This window comes from Blastomyces gilchristii, assembly GCF_000003855.2.
Source record: "Blastomyces gilchristii SLH14081 genomic scaffold supercont1.2, whole genome shotgun sequence".
In the NCBI taxonomy this organism is placed as follows: Eukaryota; Fungi; Ascomycota; class Eurotiomycetes; order Onygenales; family Ajellomycetaceae; genus Blastomyces; species Blastomyces gilchristii.
In genome coordinates this window covers 6,546,120-6,566,997 of record NW_003101681.1, presented here as the reverse complement: position 1 = coordinate 6,566,997, position 20,878 = coordinate 6,546,120, and the positions used below count along the sequence as shown (strand labels likewise).

The window sequence follows — 20,878 nt, the reverse complement described above, 5'->3', positions numbered from 1 at the left end:
AGATCGCGCTAATACATATATGGATGTGTGGGGGGTCACGTGGGATAGGGCTTGTGTACCCGTTGAACCTACCTAGGTAGGCCGTGGACACTAGTCCAGGTCAGCTGACCCACAGTCTCTTTGCACACTTTCGGCTAATTATTGTGAAGGAAATATTGACGACGACGACGACGACGACGACAACAATTGAACACCCCCATTTCCTTCCCACCCCCTCTCGGAGCCAGATCTCATTTTCCCCTTCAGATCTGCACAAATGGCAAAGGTCAACGGAGGTACGTATGCCTATTTATGTTAACGCGCGATTTATGGGGCGGTTTACGGTCAATTGACCTCATGTTGGACGCACATTTTTCATGTGTTATATCTACGAGGCACTGACGATTTTTTTCTTATTGATAGAACTCGCCTCTTCACGGCGGAAGTCGCGGAAGGCGCACTTCAGCGCCTCTTCCGGCGAACGGCGAGTCATCATGAGCGCCCCGTTGAGCAAGGAACTGAGAGAGAAGCACAATGTACGAGACCCTAGAATCTTGAAAGGACTCTAAAATAATACCACCATTTTCACATGCATAAAGTGTCACATTGGAGAAGAAAACGAAGAAGAATCAGATGGAAACAGTGGAACAAAGAAAAAGGAGAAAGAGGGCATGGCTGATTGTGTTTAAAAAACATCCAGGTCCGCTCGATACCCATCCGCAAAGACGACGAAGTCACCATCGTCCGGGGCTCTAACAAGGGCCGCGAGGGCAAAATCACCAGCGTCTACCGCCTCAAGTACGTCGTACACGTCGAGCGAGTCACCCGCGACAAGTCCAACGGCCAGAGCGTCCCCATCGGCATCCACCCATCCAAGGTTGTTATCACGAAGCTGAAGATCGACAAGGACCGCGAGAGCATGCTCGAGCGAATGGGTAAGGGTCGGGAAGTGAAGGTGGCAAAGGGAAATTAAATTAAAAAAAAAAAAGTAACATTTTTTTAAACTTGTTTTATTCTTTTTTTTTTGTTTTTTTTTTTTTTTTCACCTTGTCTCTACCTTTTTCCACTTTGCTTTGCATGCCTTTGAGGGATTGTGTGTAGAGGGACTCGGGTATTTTACGCAACGTACTGGTCGGATAGGTTTCCCCCCAGTTCGTGGATTGGACGGCGACCACATTTATGGACTAAACGAAAAATGAAAAAAGAGAAAACATACTATATGACTTTTAATTGTCTGTAGTTTCATGCTTGACCTGGCTGGTGGATTTCACATACCACTACCTCTTCTTTGAGCATACTCCCTTTCTCCCTTTCACTACACCCAAGCATTTTCTCACCCCATCGTTCGATGGGCTACGCGATCAACAAAAGGAGATACCATTCCAGAGCTTCAACGATCAGACATTGCGAAAGCAACGGGTCTCAAGAAATTAACGACGTGAGAAACGATATCCTTTTCCCATTTCCCGTCCTTTCCCCTCTACTACGCCCATCCCTTTTCATCGTGACAACACCGAGACATGCAAGACTTTTTGCCAGTATTATCTCCTCGCAAACCATAAGATATACATCTTTATTCGGTGGTTTAGCGAGGTATACGCCTGGCGCACATGGAGCGACCTTTACAACACCAAACATCAAACTCGCCTTTTTTATATTCTATAAATATAAAATTGTGAAGTGTGCGATGGTTGTGGGTAAGTCTCGCCTGCAGACTTGTCCCTATGCTTGATATCGATGATGGAAACAAGTTTGATGGCGAGGGACATCACTTTTTATGTTTATATTATGCTTGTGCATCGAGCTGTTTTTTGAATAGACAATTCATATCATTTTTATTTTCATTGCAAAAGTGGTCGAGCCGGTGAAAGAGAGTATAGATATATTTTCCCGCATCAGTTGATCGAATAAACAAATGATGGAACATCTTTGATTCTGCATGAGAAATACTATATATAGATAGCATGGTAGCACGGTGGTATTAATGCAGAGGGGAAAGGCCTAAACAAGACGAATCAGGGCAGAACTTGCGCTCTCGACGAGATATAAATAAAACACACCGCTCTGTAAACTGGAAATCAGAAAGATTGAAGACGTAAGAAATAAAATGCAAAGTCCAGAAATCAAAACCAGACAAAAGGGAAATTAAGAAAAAGGCCTCCATCCTTCCAAAAAAAAAAAAAAAAAAAAAAAAAAAAGACAAGAAAGATCTCATGATATCAATTTCCCCCGATTTATGCACACTCCCTGGAAATAAAGAAACGATTCTTTACCGCCCAAAACACCTGCCCCACGAAGGCAATCCACACCCCATCCCGACGAAGAGATATACCAAGAACACGACGACGACGACCAGCAGGGCCATCACTTTCACATTCTTCCACCACATCTGCCGCCTCAATCCACGGCTCCGCACGCGGAAATCCCGGGAGCTACCCCCGAGCCGGTCCGTCTTGTCAACCAGCAGATCGATCCGCTCCCCACGCTCCAGCACCCGCTCGATGTTCTCCGTCATGATTCCGCGCACGCTGTCAATCTCCTTGCGCGCAGAGGCCAGCGAATCGGCTGGTGGGGCCGTGTTGTAGGTCTGCAGCAGCTCGCGAAGGGTTGTGTTGAAGGCGGCGCAGCCGTAGGCGGGCATGGCGCTGAAATCGGTGCTGTCCGGGTTGTAGACCGTGAGGAATTTGCGGCGAATCTCGAGCAGGAAGGCGAAGGGGATGCGTCGGCCGAGCTCTGCGGTGGCTACGACGAGGTAGCTGAGCGGGGCGTAGGAGGTGAGTTCGCCATTTTCGGCCGCGGCGGTGGGAGAGTCGGCGATGTAATGGACGAAGAGGCGGTCGTGTGTGTAGGTGAGCTTTTGCGGGGTTTCGTGAGAGATTTTGGGGAGAATGATAGAGGCGAGGGAGGAGGCGGAAGTGGAGGACGTGCCGGGGGAGGAGTGTTCGGCTAGAATTGTAGTTCTATGCGCAATGCAGGCACTGGGAGACTGTTTAGCGAGGGTTCCCTCTGAATTTCACGGGAGAGAGTGAGTGATAGAGAGAGATACTAACTATAGGAAAGGGCTATGAGCTTTCGATGAAGAAGCCATCTTCGTCCGTTTTTCTTTGGTTGTGCCAGTAATGGAGAGAGAGAGGTTTGGAGGTTGGAGACTGGAAGAGGCAAAAATGAGATGGATTACAGTGAAATGCTTCCTAGCTAGTTAAATAGGTAATTTAACAGCTTTCTGTAGTCTTTGTTTGCAAATGGTTTCAGTGTCAGTCAGTGACTAATTATGGTTCAGGTGATGAGTATGATGTGATAAATAAACCTCTTCTACTACTCTTCTGGTCCTGGGAAATAACCTGGAATGGATCTAAATATTCCAGTGCCGTCTTGGCGCCATCTGCCGCTGGTGGCGCGTCTCTCTCTAGTTAACCTTAGCATAAGAGTATAGAGTATTTCAGCAGCCAACGCAGTCTCAACAACTATCTCTACAGCTTACAGTCGTGGAAAGTGGTTGAAAAGATGTTTTGGCCCTTCAAAAATCCAGGCTGCGAATGTAAATAACTCTCGATCCAATTGTTGGTAACTGTGAAGCTGCGTGGTTGATTCCTGCGAATAAAACACCCTCCTCGTCCAGCGGATACATATTGATTTTTATCTATGGCCTGCCCACGGCCATAATTTCACATATTTAAACACAGAAATTTTACGGGAACAGTTCAGTTCGAGTGTCACTTTGACTCTGCGATGTGCAAGGGCTTTTTTCAATGCATTTTTCCCCATCAGTCAACTGTCTAAACTGGAGCAATTTGAAAGACGTCTCTCCAGTTATAGTCCGTATATACCTACCTATCTTTAATATATATATACAATTGCAGCATCAAAACCAATGTCACCAGGAACACTGAGGATGATTTGTGAAAAAGCACACTTACATTCAATCACGGCCAAGTGGACTTGCTTAGAAAACTGCCAATAGAAATTGGATATTACTTAGAATCCCCATTATCGAGGAACCCGCATTCCACCTCAAGATAATAAAAAAAAAAAAAAAGGGCCAACAGGCTAGGATATGTATGTGTGTCAAAGGAGGCTCAGTAATGGGCTGCCCAGACACTACCTAGACTATCTATACTCATAGCATTGAAGTACATGGATGTACTTATACATTACACAGGTATGTACTTGTGGGGAATAAATTGCATCTCTGCGAAATTGATGGCGAGCTTGGGATTTGCCTCGAATCCGGCCTCATCGCAGTAGATGGTGTAGGACTGAAAGAAATAGATTGAAGCCAGCGCAGCACTGCCTATTCAAGGGCTCTGATGGCTGCTTGGACGGGCAAGGATGCTATATTTATTTAATATAGCCTTGTTGTCTTCGTTGGGCCTTCGTTGGGAGAATAATCAGTTAGAAAAACAATGACATCTGTTGAGGGGGAAAGAAAGAAAAGAAAAAGAAAAAAGGCATTCATTGTACGTCAATCTCATAGATGTCTCATGGTATTAGCTATTTTATTATTATCAAGCCTACGCCTGGCTTGATAGTTTCACCAGTTAAGGTAGTTAAACTAACTATCAACTAACTATCAACTACTGTGACTAACTATCAACTAGAAACCTTCATGGCCACTGACCTAAATATTTAAACTGATCCGTACATCGCCAGCATCAATTGATCGTCCGCCATCACCACCCGCACCATCCCGTCAAATCCCCCCGCGTTCAATTCCCCATACCCCACACCGTGTCTGTCCACGGCTAAAGAGACCTAACCTTACCTGCCATTCAATGTCCGCCGCACGCCCTCCCCCAGCGCCCCGTGGGCCCCCACAACAGCTGTTCACGTAAGTCTCGCGGAAAGACTGGCTCCAAACACGCTTTCCCGTCCCCCCCCGGGGGGCAACCTTGGACCATGCACTAACACGATCCCGTAGTGGTCGCCACTTCTTATACGCTATGGTCGCCTCCGTTGGCGCGGGCCTGTTTACCATGTCCCTCTATCGCATGAGGCAGCAGAAGCTGGCGGAGGCGAAGAGGCGGTACGATGAGCAGCAGCGGTCGGGGTAAGTGGATGTGGACGCGAGTTGTTTAAATAAAAGAGAGAGTGAAGGAGACGGAGGGAGAGAGGGAGAAGAGAGGGAGCGAGGGATATGATATCTAGCGCGAGACGTGGGGGATGGATGTTGGGGGATTCACACCTGTCGTGAGGATACGATATCATCTGTACTATATATATATATATACACGGCATGCATTGCCTTTATGGAACGAGGGAGGTTCCAGAGGATCGTTTGCCCGTTAATACCCCCAATGATTTTGTATAAAAGACAACTTTGCCTAATAGAGCACTTGTACAACTGGAGTTTGGATGTGATATACGGGAACATTGCAAGAGAACGGGATATGAGGGTGTGATAGACCGAGAGTGGCCGCCGCTATCTCATGTCCGATTTTTGACAGGATGGACTTGAGACATTATACACCATATTATACTATGCTATGCTACGCTACGCGATGTGATGCAACGGGATGTGTGTAATAAAAACGGTTAGAATGGCAAATGTGGTGAAATATACCAAACCACCCGCATTGTCAAGTCTCTTAGATCTATAAAAATGAAATCCCGATTCCTTAGTTATTTATTAACATGTCATGTCTAAACCCTCATTAAAATATATAACCAATACAAAACAATACCCGCAACAAACTAGGCAACACTAGACCATACACGATGCCGCGAACCGCCCAATTAACTAATTACAAACGAACCACCGCAGCCCCTGAATAATCCCGCTCGACTACCTTCCTCCTCCCCTCCTCCTTCTCCAGGTTTCATCGTTCCCGGGTAAGACTATTACGGCCGTCTTCATTACCAGAATCGGACTCAATCTCCGTATTTGCCCTGCTCTTCTTCCGCTCCTGCCGCGCCTTCCCCCCCTTCTTCAAAAAATTCCCTTCGTTCGTCTTTCTCCTGTCCCATTCACGTTCACGCTCGCGTTCACCCGCCCGTCTCAATTCCTTGACTTCCCAAATGACTTCTCGAAATCCCTCCTCGAGTGTCCTCATCCGCGCCAACACCAATTTGCTCAACATATCCTGGGTCTCACTACTCGTCAGCGGCGGTGCGGGCCGTCGTAACCCGCTAGTCGCATATGCCATCTGCGTCGCGAAGCTGGATGGGATCGCCCCGACGAAGCCGCCGCCGACGGCGTTGTTGTCGCCAAGATCGGACCCGAGGTCCATGGTTAGAGTCGAGGAAGGCTTTTGGTCATGGTGTTGAGGGGGAAGAAGGCTGGTGTCGTGTCGGGCTGCTGTGCTGGCGGCCCATCCAAGACCCGTATCGTCGGGGAGGGACATGAATTTTGTCTTGCTTGGAGGGATGATGGGGCAGGGTACGGCGGGTTGTTGGGTTTTGGGTGAGCGTTTACGATGATGTTGGTTATTTTCAATATTTGGGGCACTGGTTCTTCCGTAAGGATCTTTGGTAGGGGAGTTTGCGGTGATATTTCCATTTTCTCCACTGTCGCCTTCCGCTCCCTGCTTATCGTCCGGTTGGGGATGCGTGGGCTTGTAGAGAATTGTCGCCCCAGATGCATTTCGGAAATGATGCCGCTGCGGAGTTTTCAGGCGGCGGGAAGGGCTATTCCTACGCGATAGTAGTTTGGCTGTGGATGGCCTGGAGGATTTCTTTCGGGGGCTGACCATACCCCAGGTACTGGATTTTGAGGACGATTGGTTGCCTCCCTGGACGTTCCCGTTACTATTTTGCATTGACGGGCGTCCAGGGCCATCAGAAGTCCCTTGCTCATTGTCACTGCTTGTAAGCTCATCATCACCCTCCATGTCTGTTTGCTGTGGAAGGTGCCGGCTTTGAGGGTGGATCGATATATTATACGGGAATCTGCGGTGGCGGACGGCGCTATTTCTCAAATCCTCTGGATCTGAAGCGATCGACTGAGTAGTATTCGTAAGGTTCCGCACTATCCCATGTACATGATCACGATACCTCCGTGCATTGTGCCTCCAGAGACGCTGTTTCTCCAACCGTTCTACCGTACTCATATCCTGCTCTTCAGGTGAAGCGATCCCGGTTCCAGGCTCGATATTCTGCATCCAGGAGTCAACAAGATTGCTAGATTGTTGTTGTCGCTGATTTTGGTGGTGGATATTTTGCATCGGCGTTCCACGATAGCTTGCGTTTTGGTGGTTGAAAGGACGCCGAAATACCTCCTCAAGAGCACGGTCCTTCTGCTGTGTGGCAATCGATGGTTCCCGTACGCGGACCGAGCCCCGTCGCGTAAACGCATCGAAGTGGCTGTGACGATTATTATATTTTCTCGACCTCGCAGGATAATTGTCGACAGGAACAGTCAGTTCAAACACGCTTGATCTTAAAATTGTCTTTTCATAGAGGTAGATTGTAAATAGGATCGGCATATGAGTAATTTTAATTACCGTTCGGTTCAATTGAATGAATTTTGGAAACGGCATTGTGAATCGAAGTGGTGCTATAATCCACGCAAGGACATTGGCAGGCGCGACGTAAGAGAAAAGAGCATCTGACTTAACCATCGAAAGAGTGTTGACTGCAAACACAAATTGGTGCTCTTCGTTGGCATTTTGAACAATTGCCATAAACGAGTTGGTTAGCACTGTGATGAGTATTGTAACGACAAGAAAATGGCATATAAATAGGAAAAGGGTAAGTATTGCTTTCCCGATTGGGTTGTATTTATCCCAGAGTTGCCAAGCCGCAGGTGTAAAGCCCATCAACATTTGAAACAGCGCGTATATCACGGTCCCCGGCGAGTCCCCATTGCCGAATGAGAACGTAAAAGCAACAAAAAAACCGCTACACGCAATGACTATAAGCGTGAAAACAGCAACGAGGTCAGCAGCCATCATGCGGAAGGCGATTAGAAGCTGAGAGAAATAGCGGTAGTGGTCGAGTACGGAGAAGAGGCGTGGGAGGAGCAGAACGGCATTGGCGGCTAAAATATCGTACGCATTATTTGCAATGATTCGCCTGAGAGGGCCAGGCGCGACAACGCCGTATATTCTCAAGCAATAATAGCAAAACAGTAAGAGCAATATGCCCACATCGAAAGTGTTCCAGAAGCTCATCAAATAGAGGCTAAATCCTTGCTCGTTGAACCCTACAAGTTCATCGAGCATAAACCCTGCACTCCAAAACCAGAACACAAGTTCAAGGGTAGTAATTTTGGGAGACCGCCTTTGAATAACTGCAAGAAAAAGCCCAAGTAAAATTGCGAAGGACATTGTGGAGAGCACCTGTCGATAACGAGGAACTCTAAGTCGGGAGAGTTTAAAAAGAGAAGCATCTCGGGGGTTATAGAGAGTTACGGAACGACGAGTTCCGATCCCAACGCTCTGGTTGGGCCTCACATCATGACTGCGTTTCCCGGGGCTATAGCTGTTATTAGTTTGGGAGAACGACCCATACCCCTGAGGAGGTGATTCTGTGCTTGTTGTGACTGGTTGGCGATGTAAACTATCTGCAGCAAAGTGGAAAACAATGTTACCTGCCCAAATAGCTTCGAGTTGTTGGACTACAAGCGGATGCGCGAGGAAACGTTTTGCCTGTGCGCGGACGGCAATTTCGAGGCAAGAAATTCGGACTGCCCCTGGAGACACCAGTTTCGAACGTTGGTTTGTATCCCAACTGGATGGCCTGAGGGTGCTGCTAGACAAGGGAGGAGGCTGTCCCTGCAGTGGATAGAAGTCGTATGAAAGAGCATCAATCAACTCTCTAGTAGTGTATTCCTTTAACAGCTTGATGGCAAGCAATTCGCATACCATGGCTCTGGTATTGCTGGCACCACTATTTTCCGGATGGAAATCCACTTCCTTTTTGAATTGAAGGCAATTGGCCATCAACGCATAGAGAGTGGCTCTGGAGAAATGAGAGCCGCGAATCTGCAGTTGAATTGGCTTGAGCAGGAACTGGGAGACCTGGGGTGATCTGAGTTGATCCCAGGACAGAGTAGTTTCGCAACGAGTAGTTATCAACAAACGAATTGCATGCGTTAAAGGATATGTCGGAAGGGAGTCTAACTTTTATTAGATATCTATGAAACAGAATGAATAGCCCAGCTGGTCATGGCATTCATAACCCTACCTAGAATGGATGCTGAGAAGATAGGAAGAAGAGGAGATGCCTCCGTTGGACCGTCCTCGTCATCATCATAACCATTATCATAGGCGAAGTCTCCTTGTTCTTCTGCTTCTTCTTCCTCATCTTCCTCTGCCTCCTCCGCTTCATCTTCTATTGCTTCTTCTATATCATCGCCATTGCGGGTAAACGTGTTTAGCTGTTCAAGATCCTGCTCGGGATCGTGTTGCCTAAGCCGCCTGGGACTCAGAGGGCGGGGGGAAGATGACAATGGGGTATTAAAAGGAGAAGAAAATATGGGAATCGGAGTATTTGAGAGTGGGGATATCATGTTTGGACCGCTGCCAGAAAGAGGTGTTCGGTCGGGAAGTAAATAAGCAAAGAGCACAACGAATACGGAGCAGAGATACCGCCAGAAAGACATCAACGCCAAACAAGACACATCACACTGATCTCCCGCTTGACACCAACGAGTGTCAAGAGTGTCAATTGCAGAGAGAAGGGACATATTCGCAGGAAGCAAAAAAGTACTCGACGATATGAGAAAAGAGCTACGCTGTAGAGAGCAGGTGCCGGATGCGGTTAGTCATTGCGTCACGTGAGTTTGTTTTCGCCTCTAGTTTCTATGGAAGAATACTTTGGATAGACGGGCTGATCCTTGCGGAGGACATTTTGATAGGGAATTATCTGAACTCTGTGTTTCGTTGACTTAGAATGGTGGAAGATGGTGGTTATTAGGAGGGGAACAAAAAAAAAAAAAACCTAGAGGTTGAGTGGCGTGGGGAACTTTAACGCTACGCGCGCTATGGTATTGTAGACCAAGGGCTGGAGGTAACCTGAGCCTCGGTTTAGATAGATCTTCTCTGACCCTTGTTGAGGAGGTTGAAGAGACATAGGTATCGTCTATCTGTCCTGTCTATCTGTCTATCTGTAGCAACTCTTTGTCAAAGGAGAAACCCGTTGAACCTTTCGTACGCCCCAGAGGCTCTTTAATGCCAAGAACGGCTAAACTTACAGCCAATGGGAAGCCCGGAACAGCGCCAAGCCAAGCCTTCAGCGTCTCCGATTGGTCCGCTCCTCGGCCACTCATGGAGCGGAAAGAATCTGACTAAGACCACTGGGCGTCACCATTTATTTTTTCACCCACTTCAAAATCACACACTCGCTCTCCCCCTTCCCCCCTTCCCCCCTTCCAGAACCTCCTCTCTCTTTTTACATTCCTCTAATACTCCAATTGCTTCCTGTCATCTGCCATTTCACCCTGTCCCGTGCTCCTTCACGCTGATGCTCCGCTAAACATCACCCCGCTTTTGGCTTACCGTCCCTCACAGGACATCTCCCCCAACAATGCCGCTTCTCAATGCCGCTGGGGATGCCAAAAGCTCTCCTGGCCAGTCTCATTCCGTCAGGAGCAGACGACTAACCGATACTACTGTTACTCCGTCCAGCCCTGCTTCTGGTGGCGTCGTCGCATACACCACCCAGAATAAAGACCTGCCTTCCCTCGCTCCCCAAACGGCATATTCCCTCAATGGCGGTGCTATCCCCCCCGCCTCTGCCCCAATGGCTGGCGAAGGGGGAGATGGGAGCAAGTGGTATGCCCTAGAGCTGGAGGATGGCACCGTCTACCAGGGTTACAGTTTTGGTGCCGAAGCGAGCATTGCTGGCGAGTTGGTTTTTCAAACTGGCATGGTGGGCTACCCAGAATCAATCACAGATCCTTCCTACCGTGGCCAGATCTTGATCATCACCTTCCCGCTGGTAGGCAACTATGGCGTCCCTTCGCGAGAAACGGTTGATGAGCTCCTCGGGCAAGATATGCCCAAATATTTCGAGTCCAGTGAGATCCATGTTGCTGGTCTTGTAGTGGCCAATTACTGCGGAGAGGACTACTCGCACTTCTTGGCCGAGTCGTCTCTCGGGAAGTGGTTGAAGGAACAAGGAGTTCCTGCCATGTATGGTGTTGATACCCGCGCCCTCACAAAGAGAATTCGAGAGAAGGGAAGCATGCTTGGCCGCATGCTTTTGCAGAAACCCGGTGTGAGTGTTGAAACCTTGAATAGCGACGCGCCGAAAAACGGCTCGACTACTGCTGTTGTTGATGACGAAGAGAAATCCGATCTTTGGAGAGCATCCTTTGAACAAATTGAATGGATGGACCCTGATAAGAGGAACCTGGTCAACGATGGTGAGATTAATACGCCACCCACCCGTGGTATAAGGCTCCGTCCTCTGACTTGGTATATTCTACAGTCTCTATTAGGAAACCCCAGCTGTTCTCCCCACCAAAGGATTCGGTCCTTTCTCACCCCTGTGGTCGCCCGATCAGAGTTGTGTGCGTTGACGTTGGTATGAAATATAACCAACTACGGTGCCTTCTCGCTCGCGGCGTCGAGCTCCTTGTTGTACCATGGGATTATGATTTCCCCAGCTTGGCAGGAAAGGAATATGACGGCCTTTTCCTTTCCAACGGCCCGGGCAACCCCGCCACCCTGTCCAAAACAGTGGAGAATATTAGAACCGCCATCAAGGACTCGCGCACTCCAATCTTTGGTATTTGTCTTGGACACCAGTTACTTGCCCGGGCTGCGGGTGCGTCTACCATTAAGATGAAGTTCGGTAACCGAGGACAAAATATCCCCTGTACCAGCCTTATCTCCGGTCGCTGTTACATTACTTCGCAAAACCACGGATATGCAGTTGATTCTATGACATTGCCAGAGGGATGGGAGGAGCTCTTTGTCAACGCTAATGATGGAAGCAACGAAGGTATCAGACACGTTAGCCGCCCATTTTTCAGTGTCCAATTCCACCCAGAGAGCGCCCCAGGACCCCAGGACACAGAGTTCCTATTCGATGTCTTCATCGATGCTATTAAAACGAACGTGGCATTCCCTAGTGCCTTAGAGAAGCCCGTTAGCTTCCCTGGCGCCACCGCTAAAGAGAACGAGCTTGCAAACCCGAGAGTGAGCGCTAAGAAAGCCCTTATCCTAGGTAGCGGTGGTCTCAGTATCGGACAAGCTGGAGAGTTTGACTATTCTGGAAGTCAAGCCATAAAGGCTTTGAAAGAAGAAGGAATTTACACCGTCCTTATTAACCCCAATATCGCGACGATTCAGACTTCCAAGGGCCTTGCAGATAAGGTCTATTTCTTACCAGTCAACGCAGACTTTGTCCGCAAGGTTATCAAACACGAACGGCCAGATGCCATCTATGTAACATTTGGCGGCCAAACTGCGCTCCAGGTTGGTATTCAGCTCAAAGATGAGTTCGAGGAACTTGGCGTTCGAGTTCTTGGTACTCCGATAGACACCATCATTACGACAGAAGACCGCGAGTTATTCGCGAGAAGCATGGAAGCCCTTGGTGAGAAGTGCGCCAAATCCGCCTCTGCTTCCACGCTCGAGGAAGCCATGGAAGTTGTCAAGGATATTGGATTTCCCGTCATTGTCCGTGCTGCGTACGCTCTTGGTGGCCTTGGAAGCGGTTTCGCCGAGGATCCTGAGCAGCTGCGGGAGCTGTGCACAAAAGCCTTCGCTGCAAGCCCACAGGTTCTTATTGAGAGGAGTATGAAAGGGTGGAAGGAGATTGAATATGAAGTGGTCCGCGATGCTCGTGATAACTGCATCACTGTGTGTAACATGGAGAATTTTGATCCGCTTGGTATCCACACTGGCGATTCTATTGTCGTCGCCCCGTCGCAAACCCTTTCTGATGAGGACTACAATATGCTTCGAACGACTGCTATCAATGTCATCCGCCATCTGGGTGTGGTGGGTGAATGTAACATTCAATATGCATTGAACCCATTCTCAAAAGAGTATTGCATTATTGAGGTCAATGCTCGCCTGTCAAGATCATCTGCACTCGCATCTAAAGCAACAGGCTATCCCCTCGCTTTCGTCGCGGCTAAACTTGGCCTCGGAATCCCGCTGAATGAGATTTCAAACTCAGTCACCAAAGTCACATGTGCCTGCTTTGAACCTTCTCTTGATTATGTCGTCGTTAAGATTCCCCGCTGGGATCTCAAGAAGTTTACCCGTGTCTCCACGCAGCTCGGGTCTTCAATGAAGAGTGTTGGGGAGGTTATGAGCATTGGACGGACTTTTGAGGAGGCCATTCAGAAAGCCATACGTTCTGTCGACTTTCACAATCTTGGGTTCAACGAGACCAACGCACTCATGTCGATTAAGGCTGAGCTTCAAACACCTTCCGATCAGCGACTGTTCGCTATCGCCAACGCCATGCATTCGGGCTACACTGTCGACGATATCTGGGAATTGACCAAAATCGACAAGTGGTTCCTCCGAAAATTGAAAGGCCTCAGCGATTTTGGAAAACTAATGTCTGGTTACAACGCCACTACAGCACCCATTTCTCTCATTCGACAGGCGAAGCAGCTCGGTTTCTCGGACCGGCAACTGGCGAAGTTTTTGAGCTCCAATGAGTTGGCTATCAGGCGACTGAGAGTGGAAGCAGGCATTGTGCCCGTGGTCAAACAAATTGATACCGTCGCTGCTGAATTCCCGGCATTCACGAACTACTTGTATCTGACATACAACGGCTCCGAAAACGATGTGGACTTTAACGACCAAGGTGTTATGGTTCTTGGCTCTGGTGTCTACAGAATTGGATCCTCTGTCGAGTTTGATTGGTGTTCTGTGCGAGCCATTCGAACTCTTCGAGAGCAGGGTTTTAAGACGGTGATGGTGAATGTAAGTCGCATCACGTCGTTCCTCCCTTTTTGGACAACCCTACTTTTCGCCTCCCCTTCCCCCTTTTTTCCCACCTCGACAATTGTCTTTTCCCTCATCTTCCCACGCCTTCACACCATCTTCCAGGTTCACAATCTCCTAGATTTCACCATCTCCTATATTTCTCAAAAGCTCTGCAAGATTTCCCAAAAGCTCCCCAAGGTCCTCTGCTGCTCTGCCTCCACCAGTTTGTTTCCTGGTTGCTTGCTCCTGAGACGATTCGATTTCTATGGCTTCTCCTGTGTTCTCTGCTCCGACGGTATTCAAGCTCATCAGCTTGTTGCTTGGAAATGCCTTTGTGATCCCCGTCCACGCTTCAAACATCCTCTATTTGCAACTTCTATAGCCAGGAAGAGCTGGAGGCAATTGCTGAGGGGATCTCTCTCTCTCTCCTTTGTCTCCGGCATTTTTGACCTGCTGAAAGCCCCAAACCCCGCCCTTCGAGTACTCTCGGTCCCTCTTTCCTGATCCCATCCTCTCCTGGGTTATCTACGCTATTACAATGGAAAATCCCGGAAAGCGCCCTCGACTTTACTAGGGCCCGCAACGCCAACTGGGACGCCCACATACTTTGGGGTACGCTCTCGCCTCAAGCAATACGATGATGGTGTCTTTCTTCCCAATTTGGTCAAATCTGCATTGGACGAGGGATATTCCATCACCAACAAGGGGCTACTCTGCTGACTCTGTGACCACCCGAATCTCTGCAACCTGCCAGCCGCCTGATGTTTCTAATTCTCGAAGCCACCCTTGCACATATTCTGGGCGATGAGTGCGAAAATGGAAACTACAGGATGGGCCATATCTGTTTTTGGGATCGCGAAAAACTCGAATATGACGGCGTCTGCAGTCATTGTGCTTTGGACGAAGGCATTCGCGGCGAGTTCGACCTGTCTCCTGAGGAATATGAAATATATGCAAAAGAACGCGAAATCAAGCATCGTGAAATCCACCGGGACGGCAATTCAAGCTGGCATTATAAGCAGATGGCAGGGAACTATCCGGATTATATTGAGGCAGCCCATGAGCGAGTGAAGCGATCCAGAGCGAACAACCCAGATAGACACTTGGAGACAGGGCAAGCGGAGGAAAGTTTAAGTGGAGCAGCAGACATATCATTGCAAGCTCTGCGACCTTTCCTTTACATGCAGAAATTGGCTGAATAAGCATGATAAAACTGCGAAGCATCTCCGGAAATCCAAGGAGCACCTGAACCCCTTTGTTTGCAAACCATGTAACGTTGGCTTCCACAATAAGAGCAATCTTACCCGTCATGAAAAGACCAATCGGTATCAGAGGAGCTTGGAAAAGCAGAATTCTATGAGCAACCTCGCTCTTGAGAATGCCGACGGTGTTCAGAATACCCCTGGGGAGCCCCAAGAGAAGACCAATACCCCTGAAGAGCCCAAGATTACCCAAGAGAGGATCAAGTCGCCTCAAAACCCAACCCCCTAAAAAAACCCAATTTTACTCAAAAACGCACCCTTTTCCAAATAACCCCTGTCAAGCCCAAAGAAAATAAAATGACCCTGGACAAGTATTTTGCTAACTGAATTGATCGTCAAGTCCAACCCCGAGACTCTCAGCACAGATTACGACGAAGCAGACCGACTGTATTTTGAAAATATCGATTTGGAGTCCGTCCTTGATGTCTACCAACTTGAGTCTGCAAGCGGGGTTATTGTATCTATGGGAGGACAGGCACCGAGCAACATCGCTCTTCCCTTACACAGACTCCATGTTAATGTCCTTGGTACATCTCCGGAGATGATTGATACAGCTGAGAATCGGTACAAATTTTCGCGACTCCTTGACCATATTGAGGTCGATCAGCCAGCTTGGAAGGAATTGACCAGTATCGAGGAGGCCACCGAATTCTGTGCGAAGGTTGGATACCCAGTACTGGTGCGGCCTTCGTACGTGCTCTCTGGTGCTGCCATGAACACGGTTTATTCTTTGGATGATCTTGCAAGCTACCTCAACCAGGCTGTTGAGGTCTCCCGTGATCACCCTGTGGTGATTACCAAATACATAGAGAACGCCAAGGAAATTGAAATGGACGCAGTTGCCAAGAATGGTGTTATGGTCGGCCATTTTATTTCAGAACATGTTGAGAATGCGGGTGTCCATTCTGGCGATGCTACTTTGATTCTTCCGCCCCAGGACTTGGACCCGGAAACCGTCCGGCGAATCGAGGAAGCGACCCGCAAGATCGGCAATGCCCTGAACGTCACTGGACCTTTCAATATCCAGTTCATCGCCAAAGATAACGACATTAAAGTTATCGAGTGCAATGTCAGAGCATCTCGATCCTTCCCGTTCGTTTCCAAAGTCATGGGAGTTGACTTGATCGAAATGGCAACGATGGCAATGATTGGCAAGCCGTTCACTGAGTACCCGCCGGTAACCATTCCCAAGAACTACGTCGGTGTCAAGGTTCCGCAATTCTCATTCTCCCGCCTCTCTGGTGCTGACCCCGTGCTCGGAGTGGAGATGGCTTCTACCGGTGAAGTTGCTTGCTTCGGTCGTGACAGGTATGAGGCATATCTCAAAGCTCTGATTTCGACTGGCTTCAAGCTTCCGAAAAAGAACGTCCTGTTCTCCATCGGTTCCTTCAAGGAGAAGGTAGAGATGTTGCCGTCTATCAGAAAGCTGCACGCGCTTGGCTACAACCTTTTTGCCACGGCGGGCACTGCGGACTATCTCAAAGAGCACGGACTTCCGGTCAAATACCTCGAAGTTCTTGCGGGAGAGGAGGAGGACCTTAAGTCTGAATATTCTCTTACGCAGCATTTGGCCAACAATCTGATTGATCTTTACATCAATCTTCCCTCCAGCAATAGGTTCCGGCGGCCTGCAAACTACATGAGCAAGGGCTATCGAACACGGCGAATGGCAGTCGACTACCAGACCCCGCTAGTCACCAACGTTAAGAACGCGAAAATCCTGATCGAAGCGATTGCACGCCATTACACTATGAACGTGATGAGCATTGATTGCCAAACGAGCTATCGCGCTGTTACTATCCCCGGCCTAATCAACGTCGCAGCGTTCGTGCCAGGACTCGCTAACCCAGATTCTCCAGATTTCCAGGTGGTGACTAAGGCTTCCATTGCGAACGGTTTTAGCATGGTCCGCATCATGCCCGTGGGCGTGGATAGCTTCGTTACTGACTCTCAGGCGTTGAGAACGGCCCAACATAATTCGTCAAAGGGATCGTACTGCGATTTCAACCTCTCTGTCACGGCAACATCTAATAATTCAGATAAGCTCGGCCTAGTCACCAGTGAAGTCGGTTCGTTATTTATCCCATTCAACCACCTATCAGGCAACATCAACAAGGTGGCAACGGTTACTTCGCACTTTGCATCATGGCCGACCAATAAACCTATAATCACCGATGCCAAAGCTACGGACCTGGCTTCCATTTTGCTGCTTGCCAGTCTTCACAATCGCAATATCCACGTCATGAGCGTTACTAGCAAAGAGGACATGGGCCTGATTGCGCTTAGCAAGGAAAAGGGTCTGAAAGTGACTTGCGATGTTGCAATCTACTCCCTTTTCCTGTCTACCGATGATTACCCTGGTTGCGCATGCCTTCCTTCGAAGAAAGACCAAGAAGTGCTCTGGGAGCACTTGGATACGATTGATATATTTTCTATCGGTAGTCTTCCATACCAGGTTGCGGGTAGCGATGCTTCTCCCGCTGTTGGGATCCAGGATGCGCTTCCTCTGCTCTTCACAGCAGTTTCTGACAGGCGACTAACTATCGAGGATGTTACCGCCAGACTCCACGATAACCCGAAGAGGATCTTTGAACTTCATGACCAGCCAGATGCCTCCGTGGAGATCGAGTTTGACAGGCCATATGTATTCCAGAGCCATGATGTCTGGTCACCATTTGCCGGTAAGACTCTAAAGGCATCCGTCCGACGAGTTACATTCCAGGGGAAGACCTCTTGCTTGGACGGTGAAATGATGCTGGATGCACCGAAGGGGGCCGACATGTCCTCTCATCGGTTAGCGCCACCGGCTCCAGCATCGCCGGCAGTCAAAGACATTCTTCCCACCTCTCCTCGATCGGAAAGTGCCTTTGGGAGACGTTTGTCTTTCTCGGCCACACCGCTTCAGCGCCCGTCGAGATTCAAACCTGCTGCTCCTGATGGATATGCTCCATCTGTCTCAGGAGACGACTTTGTGCCTGCCGCTCCGATTTACCCATATCCGTCCCGGATTTCACCCTCATTGCAACAGCTGCTTTCACAATCGTCTTTCAAGCAGAAGCATATCCTATCTGTCAGCCAGTTCACCCGCCCAGATCTTCACCTTCTATTCACGGTTGCGCAAGAGATGAGGCTGGGTGTCCAACGCCATGGTGTCCTTGACATCCTGAAGGGCCGCGTCCTCACAACCCTCTTCTTCGAGCCCTCCACTCGTACGTCTGCTTCGTTCAATGCCGCTATGCAACGACTGGGTGGCCGCACCATCCCCGTCGCGACTGAGCATTCGTCCACTCAAAAGGGCGAAACCCTTCAGGACACTGTACGCACCCTGGGCTGCTACAGCGACGCGATCGTCCTCCGTCATCCGGATGACAGCAGCGCTGCCACCGCCGCCAAATTCTCTCCAGTTCCCATCATCAACGGCGGAAACGGAGCCATGGAACACCCCACCCAAGCCTTCCTCGACCTCTTCACCATCCGCGAGGAACTCGGCACCGTCAACGACATCACAATTACCTTTACCGGCGATTTAAAATACGGCCGCACCGTGCACTCCCTCGTCAAACTCCTCCAATTCTACGAAGTTCGCGTCCAGCTCGTCTCGCCCAAGGCGCTCGCTGTCCCCGAGGAGGTCCGTCAACAGCTCGTCTCGTCCGGCCAGCTGATCCTGGAGTCGACGGAGCTTACTCCGCAGATCATCGCACGGTCGGATGTGCTGTACTGCACCCGGGTGCAGAAGGAGCGGTTCGAGGACTTGGGCGAGTATGAGCGGTTGAAGAATGCATTCGTCATCGATAACACAGTCCTTAAGCATGCGAAGAGCCAGATGATCGTTATGCATCCTCTGCCGCGCAACCAGGAGGTCTGCGAGGAGGTCGATTTTGACCAGCGCGCGGCTTATTTCCGACAGGTGAGTTTTGTTTTCTTTTTCTTTTTCTGATAGAAAAAAAAAAAAAAAAAAAAAAAAAAAAAGATTAGCATCTTTGTATTTTGTAAAATCTTTTTTCGCTCTTACTAACTGTTCCTTCTTTTTCTACTGTTACAGATGAAATATGGGCTCTACTGTCGCATGGCATTACTGGCATTGGTCATGGCATCGTGACAGGGGGTTCAAGTGACCGGTTACTGGTCGGTTTAACCCACTTTCTATACGGATTTGTTTACACTTCGTGGACTTATCTCCGAGGGAAAAGCAAAAGCCGATCAAGAATAGTTTTTCCTTTTTGTTCGTTGGCGAACGCACCCAAAAGTTTTCTGCTTTTCCCATTTGTTTCCATTTATTTTCTTTTTTTCACTTGCTTTCTTTTTATAAAGGCGAAGCGACCTTAGCAATGCAGAGCAGACACTTAATACATAAATAGTAGGAGTAGTTTTTCAGCTATATATGATTGTGGTATGATGTATATCTTTTTAATTTCCGTGTGTGTTTTTATGGATTTCATGATATATCCGTGATGTGCTTGACGTGATTTCTGTTTCTGTTTTTTCCCTTTCTCTCTCTTTTGTTTTTATTTGTGACTCTCCCGTGGGGGTTTCTCTTACCTCTGGGATGCATTTGCCTGGCGTCTGTCTCATCTCTTTTCTGTGATCTCTTCTGAGTTGGGTTGTTCCATGTACCGATAGAGTTGAAAGGTTACAATTAGAATATGAGGACCCGTGAAAATGACGCTGAAAATGACCACTTTTGGCGCCAGAAACGGCTGTCTTTCCACCTGTAACTTTGGAGGGCGAGTCCACGCCGCACCGCCCACCGCCGCCCATGATGTTTCACACCTGTTCAACAGCCATTGTGAGATGAGAATGAACATTGTGAAGAACTAATAGCATATCATAGATAATAAATAAGAGATATAGGGCCTGTTCGGTGCGGAGGTGTGTACTCATTCTTTTTGTACAGATCTGCACTTTTTTTAAAAAAGAACATACTCATATGCAAGCAGAGCTTATGATGAGTCCTTGTGTGATGTTAAATACAGGCCAAGAGTTAGTTATACAAGAGATCAAGAAATGCTATGCTTCATTCATCTTCATTCAGTTATAAAAAGCTGCTACTTCATTCTCTTCATGCTTCTGATACTGCATGAGAAGATTGTCACACTGAGCTCTGTAGCAGACTTCTGAATCTTGGCTCAGAGATAATTTAAGAGAGTCAACATTTTTACAGCAAGAGAGACAGATGATATTATGTAAAAATAGAAAAGCAAAATTAAAATCAGGAGAGAGATAGAATAGATGTATTCAATACAAAGTCAATAGACTTAAGAAATGAAAATATATTCAGAGAAAGAAACAATTCTTATATTCAAGAGCTGCTAACAATGTCAAAGAAAACAGTTTCAATTCAGTATTTTGAAGAATCTGAAAATAGAAACAAAGAAAATCATGTATACAAAGAATGTATAAAGAATGCAAAAAGAAAAAAAAAGAAATCAAAAATAGAAACAAAGAAAATTATGTATAAAGAAAAGTAACAGTTAGATAATAACTGTGAAGTCTTTACTATGAGAAATATATAACTGTAACTTGTAAGTCATTCTCACTCTCTCCTACATTTCTTTCTCTTTCATCAATATTGTTGTAATGAGTCTACACCGAATTAGATATAGAACTTATATAATAAAAATAGAAAACATTAGAGAAGGAAAAGAAGAGAAGATGTAAGAATCAGTAATAAGAGTAAATATTTATACATGTACAAGATAAAGCTCTGAGATAAGAGAATAGAAGCTCTGTAAGTTTCTCAGCTAAGAATCAGTGACTGAGAATCAGAGCTTTCAGCAGGAATCTATGAAGTGTAATAAAATA

The 20,878-nt window shown here is 47.9% G+C and overlaps 5 protein-coding genes across 5 annotated transcripts; 3 read left to right on the top strand and 2 right to left on the bottom strand.

Annotated features, from left to right (window-relative positions):
* The first annotated feature begins 104 nt into the window (after positions 1–104).
* On the top strand, positions 105–3,004 carry BDBG_01638 (60S ribosomal protein L26). The gene is made up of 3 exons (XM_002628684.2): positions 105–275; positions 403–515; positions 680–3,004. The coding sequence occupies exons 1-3, from the start codon at positions 257–259 to the stop codon at positions 950–952; spliced, it is 405 nt and encodes a 134-aa protein (XP_002628730.1). The 5' UTR covers positions 105–256; the 3' UTR covers positions 953–3,004.
* BDBG_01637 (vesicle-associated membrane protein 7) lies at positions 1,677–3,342 on the bottom strand. Its single transcript, XM_002628683.2, has 2 exons — positions 3,030–3,342; positions 1,677–2,957 (listed from the first exon to the last, which is right to left on the bottom strand). Exons 1-2 carry the CDS (start codon positions 3,065–3,067, stop codon positions 2,249–2,251), a joined length of 747 nt encoding a protein of 248 aa, XP_002628729.1. The 5' UTR covers positions 3,068–3,342; the 3' UTR covers positions 1,677–2,248.
* A 1,169-nt stretch (positions 3,343–4,511) lies between these two features.
* On the top strand, positions 4,512–5,664 carry BDBG_01636 (uncharacterized protein). Its single transcript, XM_031720421.1, has 2 exons — positions 4,512–4,807; positions 4,898–5,664. The coding sequence occupies exons 1-2, from the start codon at positions 4,752–4,754 to the stop codon at positions 5,028–5,030; spliced, it is 189 nt and encodes a 62-aa protein (XP_031576598.1). The 5' UTR covers positions 4,512–4,751; the 3' UTR covers positions 5,031–5,664.
* On the bottom strand, positions 5,407–10,045 carry BDBG_01635 (integral membrane channel protein). Its single transcript, XM_002628681.2, has 2 exons — positions 9,103–10,045; positions 5,407–9,034 (listed from the first exon to the last, which is right to left on the bottom strand). The coding sequence occupies exons 1-2, from the start codon at positions 9,602–9,604 to the stop codon at positions 5,796–5,798; spliced, it is 3,741 nt and encodes a 1,246-aa protein (XP_002628727.2). The 5' UTR covers positions 9,605–10,045; the 3' UTR covers positions 5,407–5,795.
* A 206-nt stretch (positions 10,046–10,251) lies between these two features.
* Positions 10,252–19,992, top strand: BDBG_01634 (protein pyrABCN). The gene is made up of 4 exons (XM_031720420.1): positions 10,252–11,284; positions 11,350–13,811; positions 15,417–18,983; positions 19,119–19,992. Exons 1-4 carry the CDS (start codon positions 10,444–10,446, stop codon positions 19,173–19,175), a joined length of 6,927 nt encoding a protein of 2,308 aa, XP_031576597.1. The 5' UTR covers positions 10,252–10,443; the 3' UTR covers positions 19,176–19,992.
* Positions 19,993–20,878: the final 886 nt, after the last annotated feature.

Bases quoted from the DNA above. Each gene is read 5' to 3' on its own strand.
- BDBG_01636 (XM_031720421.1), top strand. From the start codon at position 4,752: ATGTCCGCCGCACGCCCTCCCCCAGCGCCCCGTGGGCCCCCACAACAG. The intron at 4,808-4,897 runs GTAAGTCTCGCG...ACGATCCCGTAG, and splicing joins CCCCCACAACAGCTGTTCAC to TGGTCGCCACTTCTTATACG.
- BDBG_01637 (XM_002628683.2), bottom strand. From the start codon at position 3,067: ATGGCTTCTTCATCGAAAGCTCATAGCCCTTTCCTATA. The intron at 2,958-3,029 runs GTTAGTATCTCT...ACAGTCTCCCAG, and splicing joins GCTCATAGCCCTTTCCTATA to TGCCTGCATTGCGCATAGAA.
- BDBG_01635 (XM_002628681.2), bottom strand. From the start codon at position 9,604: ATGTCCCTTCTCTCTGCAATTGACACTCTTGACACTCGTTGGTGTCAA. The intron at 9,035-9,102 runs GTAGGGTTATGA...AATAAAAGTTAG, and splicing joins CTTCTCAGCATCCATTCTAG to ACTCCCTTCCGACATATCCT.
- BDBG_01638 (XM_002628684.2), top strand. The intron at 516-679 runs GTACGAGACCCT...AAAAACATCCAG, and splicing joins AACTGAGAGAGAAGCACAAT to GTCCGCTCGATACCCATCCG.
- BDBG_01634 (XM_031720420.1), top strand. From the start codon at position 10,444: ATGCCGCTTCTCAATGCCGCTGGGGATGCCAAAAGCTCTCCTGGCCAG. The intron at 11,285-11,349 runs GTGAGATTAATA...TATATTCTACAG, and splicing joins GAGGAACCTGGTCAACGATG to TCTCTATTAGGAAACCCCAG. The intron at 13,812-15,416 runs GTAAGTCGCATC...TTGATCGTCAAG, and splicing joins TTAAGACGGTGATGGTGAAT to TCCAACCCCGAGACTCTCAG.